Raw genomic sequence first — 6,494 nt, forward strand, 5'->3', positions numbered from 1 at the left:
TCCTTCCACTATAGCCTGGCTTCATTTGCCCTTGTTAAGAGCAGGTAACGTGGTAGATTTTGGGGAGTGCGGTGAGTGCTGCCAGCACACTGCAGCAGCACTTCTGTGGTCAGGAAGGTGTGCAGCTCTACACTTCACTTTCAAGCCATGATGCTCTGCTGCAAGGTTTCCAGTCACTGAGGGCTAATTCCTCTCTGGTGGTTTCACAGCATGTCCTGGGGAGATTTGCCCTTGTTAAGAGCAGGTAACGTGGTAGATTTTGGGGAGTGCGGTGAGTGCTGCCAGCACACTGCAGCAGCACTTCTGTGGTCAGGAAGGTGTGCAGCTCTACACTTCACTTTCAAGCCATGATGCTCTGCTGCAAGGTTTCCAGTCACTGAGGGCTAATTCCTCTCTGGTGGTTTCACAGCATGTCCTGGGGAGTTCCTGTGCTTGTTGAATGGCTTGTGTGTTCCAGCCTGTGACGGGATTAAAGATTGCCCCAACGGGCTGGATGAGAGAAACTGTGGTGAGTGATTTCTTCTCCCTTCTGGACCCTAGTCTCAGCAGGACACAGTCCCTTGCTCCTCCAAAGGTAGGAAGAGATAGGGAGGGAGGCTTTGGTTGGCCTTGGCACAGGCTTGTACCTCCCCCACATGAGTTTGAACATTTGCATCCTCATCCCACTGCTGTATGGCCTTAGCCTGCTCTGGAAGGAGCAGCAATGCTCCTGTGCACAGCACATTCTTCTCGGAAGAAACCCTCTAGTACCCATGCACCAAGAGCTCCAGGCAGCCTGAAAGAAGCCTCCTACCAAGGCTGTCCCCCACCTTATCCTGCTTTCCTCCCCACCCAGGTCTGACAACCAACCTCAGCCCTGGCCTACAGCCCCCTCTGCTGTCACACCACTCAGCATCCCCCCCCCAATCCACACCTCCCCAAGCCCACCTACTGTCCTTCTCTCTCCCCTTTCCCCCAGGCTTGATCTGTACAGATCCTCACTCATACGTTGCTCCCCAGTTTAGGAGCACTGAAGTCCTCAGTCAGCCTCAATCGGTTCTTCATGCCAAAAGCAGTTAGTGCTGGTGCAGACACCATCCCTAGCATCTCAGAACTCCTGAAAAGCCCCATTCTCATAGGAATATTCAGGCTTAGACATGACACCTAATTCATCTATTCTCCCACCTCTGGTGTGAGGAGGGGACTCATCACATTGCTGTCACCATTAACTTTTCATTAGTTGTCTCCTATAGCTGTTTTTCATACAGAATGAGCCCTGAACCACTAGAGACAGAGGCCAATTCTGAAAGATTCAGAGGAAAGTATAGGAAAAGTCTAAAGTAAAAGAAAGGAGAAATCTTTCTCAAAGTTTTAATTCTATGCTAGAAATGTGAGAACTCTCACAGGATCAACATGGTTGTGTTTCATGTCATCATCAGTCTTGCTGACAGTGTGCTCTGTCCCATCATCCAGCTGTCTGACATCAGGGCTTGCATGCTTCCCTCATGCAGACATGGGTACATTTGCATCCTTATGAATAACTAATCCTTTCTTGAATCCTGGTAGCTTCTTGGCTCCAGGGATATCTCATGTCATTCAGTTCCACAGACCAACACTGACAAAACTCACTTTCTCAGTGTTTCCAAATGTCCCTTTATATTTGAAAAAGAAAGTGGAAATGTTGTGATTTCCCTCTTTTCTTATACTCTTGTCACTGTTACATCTCTGTTTATTCACTCCATGTCTGAATGGAACAGTCTCTATCTTTAAAATCACTGTGACGTTGCCTCAGACCTGCATGTGCCTTTAGTCATCTGGAAGCCTCACACTAATTAATGAAGAAATTATAGTCATTGCAGTATTAAAATACCCAGGAGGTACTGGCCCATCATGTTCGGTGTTGGACATAGATATACACACAAACACAGGACAAGTTCCTGCTGTGGAAACGTAATCAGAAGGCAAACTCTGTGATGGGCAAGGCACCTTAGGCCCACCTCCATCCTGAGTGGCTATCAGAGCTCATGGACATTGAGGGATCCATTGTTGTTCAGGACTCATCTACAAGGGGAACTGCTGGTCTGTATGAGATGGTGATTCATGAGCTGAAGGTGACAACAAGGCAGGAGGAACAGTGACCTCACCAGACAGGATGCAGTCCTACAGAACCCTACCCAGATCTAGTGATGGTAACCAAGGAGTCCCATGACCTCAAGGCAAGTCTGTAGTGCTGAGGCAGGTCTGAGGCCATGACAAGAAAAGTTAAATCAGCAGCAGCAGCAAAGTGTAAGACAGAGTGCAGGCATATCAACATTGTAGATCAGGCAAAAGCTACACAGCTGCACCATACCACAGCTGGTCTTAAGCACAGCTTATAAGGTGAGGGAAGAGGTTGTAAAGACTAGTGGTACACTTAGGACCCTGACCTCACACCTTGTCTTGCATGCCTAACTCTCATGTGCTTCTCTCCCACGCAGTGTGCCCTGCAAAGTTCCAGTGCCGTGAGGACAGCACTTGCATCGAGTTCAGAAGGGTCTGCAACCAGCAGCTAGACTGCCTCAATGGGAGTGATGAGGAGCAGTGCAGTGAAGGTAGGGAGGGGATGGTGCTGGGGTGCAAATGCTTTCCCCTATGCTCCAGCCAAGGCTATCGGTAGCATACTTCCCCCATGTGCCATAAGGGCACCAGCTGGGAGTTAACTTGCCTGACCAGCTCACAATGTTTATGAGATGTTTGTTTGTTCAGGAAATTCCCTCTCATGGAGTTCCCCCAAGCACTGAGAAGCTCTCTGTTGCCTTTTTTTCCCCGCTTAAAGGAATTCAGGCTGTGCCTACAACCAGCTGCCCTCCCTCAGCCTTGGCTCCCCTTCCTCTTTGCAGGTGTCCCCTGTGGTCCTTTCACCTACCGCTGTGAAGACGGGACCTGTGTGAAGAAACCCAACCCCCTGTGTGACACCACTGCAGACTGCAAGGACCTGTCTGATGAGAAGCACTGTGGTGAGGAAATGATCAGGCACATGTGAGCCAGGCAGTTCAGGATGCCACATAACTGCTAGTTGCCCCCTTTTCCCCCCACTATCCCAGCAGAAGTACTCACTCTCCTGTATTCCACCACCTTCTCCCCACCACAGTTACCCAGTATCAGTGCCCTCTGCTTCATCCTGCAGTGGCAGCAACTCTGTGCTGAGCTATGAGCAGGAACTTGCTCTTTGGGCAGCTGCTCCTTCAGGCAGTGGCATCAGGCCAGATAGACATAGCTCACAGGCCAGGTTCAACCCACAGACTGCCTGTTGGACCACTGTGCTGGCTTATATGAAGTAATGCCATCCTACAAGGCTCCAGCCAGAAGAATCACCCATGTCTGCATGGCCACTGGCAGGAAGAGTGTTGATGTTTTGATTTTCCTGCTTGTTTTTTCCTGGAGCCTCAGTAGGCAATGAAAGGGAATGACTGTGAGGGTTTTCTGGCAGCACAGCAGGTAGCACAGTCAGTGTGCAGCCCGAAAGGCATCCCCAGGCTGCAACTAGAGGTGGAGAAGGCTGTGCAGGTATCAGTGGGGACACAGAGTGGGAGGGACTGCTCACTAGACCCATCCTAGGCAGTATATAAAGCATCTGTTGGCTAGGTAAGGCAAGGGATTAGAGGTCAAACTCATCAGTCAATTTAGTAGGAAAGGAAGGGCAGCCACAGTATATCATGTTCCCTTCTTTCCCTGAAGTATCTGCTGTGTCTCCTCCTCAGACTGTGGGCTGCAAGCCCCTCTCAGCAGGATTGTGGGTGGTGAAAACTCTGTGGAAGGGGAATGGCCATGGCAGGCCAGCCTGCAAGTTCGGGGACGTCACATCTGTGGGGGAACACTCATTGCTGACCGCTGGGTGGTCTCAGCTGCTCACTGCTTCCAGGATGAGAGGTAAGTAGAGAGGGAAGAGTGCTGGGCATAAAGATTTGCGTTGCTTTCTACGTCATGCATGATGGATCTTCCAAGCAGTGAAAATGTCATGGGACAGCTGCACTCCTCATCTGGCACTTGTGTCATGCTTCTTTGTGGCTTGGAGCTGGAGAAAGGGGAATGGTTACACACACTAGTATTTGGGTGTGCATGCAAGGAAAAAGGGACAATGCTGGTATTCATAGAGCAGCTTTGAGGGAGCAATGGTACCCTCCACCTTTTGCTTTAGCTCAGGCTTGTCCCCATACTGTCATCATGGAGATGTCAGCATGTGCTACAATGGGGCCAGGATAACATTACCTGCAGAGCATGCTGTTTGGATCCCATGCTTCTCTGCTGCATTTCACAGGCTGGCCTCTGCCTCCATCTGGACCGTTTACTTGGGCAAATACTTGCAAAATGCCACCAGCCACACAGAGGTGTCCTTCAAGGTGATCCGCCTCTTCCTCCACCCTTATTACGAGGAGGACAGCCATGATTATGATGTGGCCCTTCTCCAGCTGGACCATCCTGTGATCATCTCGCCCTTAATCCAGCCCATCTGCTTGCCTGCTCCTTCTCACCTCTTTGAGCCTGGCCTTCATTGCTGGATCACTGGCTGGGGAGCCCTCAAGGAAGGCGGTAGGTTCCAGGTCTTTGTTGGTGGCCTATTGTAGCAATGCCAAGGCAGAAACATAGGTTCAGATGTGTGGTAGGCAGAATAGGCATCTGTTCACCCCAAAACATTATGCTTCCTTTACTCCCTTTGATTTTGGGCAACAGGTTGATCAAAGTTACCTGTTGAGTGCCCTGAAAACTCATTTGGAGAGTCATAAGAGTCTGGTAATCTATATGGGGACAGCGTGTATTTCTTCATTGAAAGACTAGAATAGCACTTCAGGTCAGCTTAGTGCCTTTGCCCACTCACACACTTGTTCCAGCTGCTTCCTAGATGGAAACATTCAGGAGACTATACAGAACTGGACAGTCCTAGTTTGCATACTTAGCCAGAAGAGCATAACATCCATTTCAATAAGAAACAAACCCAAGACTCTGACAACCTAGAGGTTTACTCAAACCAGAATCTTCCTTGTCCCAAAAGCTGAAGCGCCCACAAGAAGAAAGGAATGGAATATTACTCCTTCCATGCAGGGAAAGTGCTCTGCTGAAAGTTAGAGATTGTGATGCCAGTGGAGAGCAGAACAGGAATTCTGATGGCAGGTTTCAGCATGCAGTGAGATAGACATGGGCTGGGTGGGGGTTTGTGGTGAACAGTGGGAAGTTCCACCGTAGCTCACCTGCACTACTTTTGGGGCTCTACATCTCAGGGCACATCAGCAACTTCCATGCAGGGAAAGTGCTCTGCTGAAAGTTAGAGATTGTGATGCCAGTGGAGAGCAGAACAGGAATTCTGATGGCAGGTTTCAGCATGCAGTGAGATAGACATGGGCTGGGTGGGGGTTTGTGGTGAACAGTGGGAAGTTCCACCGTAGCTCACCTGCACTACTTTTGGGGCTCTACATCTCAGGGCACATCAGCAATGTTCTGCAGAAGGTGGACGTGCAGCTCATCCAGCAGGACATCTGCAGTGAGGCCTATCACTACATCATTACTCCCAGGATGCTGTGTGCTGGGTACTACAAGGGCAAGAAAGATGCCTGTCAGGTGACAGAGGAGTTGTGGGATCAGGATTGACTACTGGAGGTGGGGTGTGTCCCAAGTCTCACAAATGCAATCCACAGCCTGAAATGGGGGTGAAAAGACCATAATATGTCCCTTCCCCACCACTCCCTCTAATCTAAGTGGCCAACAACGGCTCTCAGGACCATTTCTTCCCAGCATCCTTGCCTTAGACAGGATTCAAATGCACTTAAACATTTCTCATTTCAACCTATTCTCCACTCTTTACCTCCCACTTTCAAGTCAGGTGTCTACATCAGTCTCTTACGCCCTCAGCATGTCTGTTCCTTCACAAGTATCAATCTCAAGGAATTCCTCTCCTGCATCCCTCCTGGTATCCTCTTGGTATCCAGTTAAATTCCACCAGCTTCCTTGCTCGCCACATATTTAGAAATGCCACACAGAGCAGGAGGAAACAGTAAAGTAACCAGCTTCTTGGGACGTGGCTAAGGGAGAGGAATTTGCATGATGAAGGAATGAATGGGTCAGGTGTTTGCACTGGAGACTGTTTATGATGTATGCCTAAAGTACAAGGAATGTTGCAGATGTCCCAGGCATGAGTTGAGGGGATACAGTATTTGATACAGAGGGACCCAAATACAGTGTAATCATGCAGCAGGAGAAGCTGATGGATAACCATTGCCCCATTTTTCTTTTCCTTTCTCTAGGGTGATTCTGGAGGTCCTCTGGCCTGCAAAGAACCCAGTGGCAGGTGGTTTCTGGCTGGTTTGGTCAGCTGGGGAATGGGATGTGCACGTCCAAATCACTATGGAGTGTACACCAGGATCACTCAAGTGCTGGGCTGGATGAACCAAACCATGAGCTGAGAAAAGTGCATCTCTGTCTTCTCCCCATCACACCTACACTCACATGGCACTCATTCCTGATCTTGCTCATTTGCCTCTCAG

The 6,494-nt window shown here is 49.5% G+C and overlaps 1 protein-coding gene across 1 annotated transcript in view; it reads left to right on the plus strand.

Moving 5' to 3' along the window:
• Positions 1-6,413, plus strand: part of TMPRSS6 (transmembrane protease, serine 6) — a 16,114-nt gene extending 9,701 nt beyond the window's left edge. Inside the window, exons 11-17 of the mRNA XM_009083998.1 lie at positions 410-508; positions 2,457-2,570; positions 2,859-2,975; positions 3,720-3,888; positions 4,277-4,548; positions 5,435-5,571; positions 6,255-6,413. Of these exons, the coding sequence (XP_009082246.1) occupies positions 410-508; positions 2,457-2,570; positions 2,859-2,975; positions 3,720-3,888; positions 4,277-4,548; positions 5,435-5,571; positions 6,255-6,413 (1,067 nt within the window). The remainder of the gene's footprint in view (positions 1-409; positions 509-2,456; positions 2,571-2,858; positions 2,976-3,719; positions 3,889-4,276; positions 4,549-5,434; positions 5,572-6,254) is intronic.
• Positions 6,414-6,494: the final 81 nt, after the last annotated feature.

Source organism: Acanthisitta chloris, unplaced genomic scaffold (assembly GCF_000695815.1).
Source record: "Acanthisitta chloris isolate BGI_N310 unplaced genomic scaffold, ASM69581v1 scaffold17251, whole genome shotgun sequence".
Lineage (NCBI taxonomy): Eukaryota > Metazoa > Chordata > Aves > Passeriformes > Acanthisittidae > Acanthisitta > Acanthisitta chloris.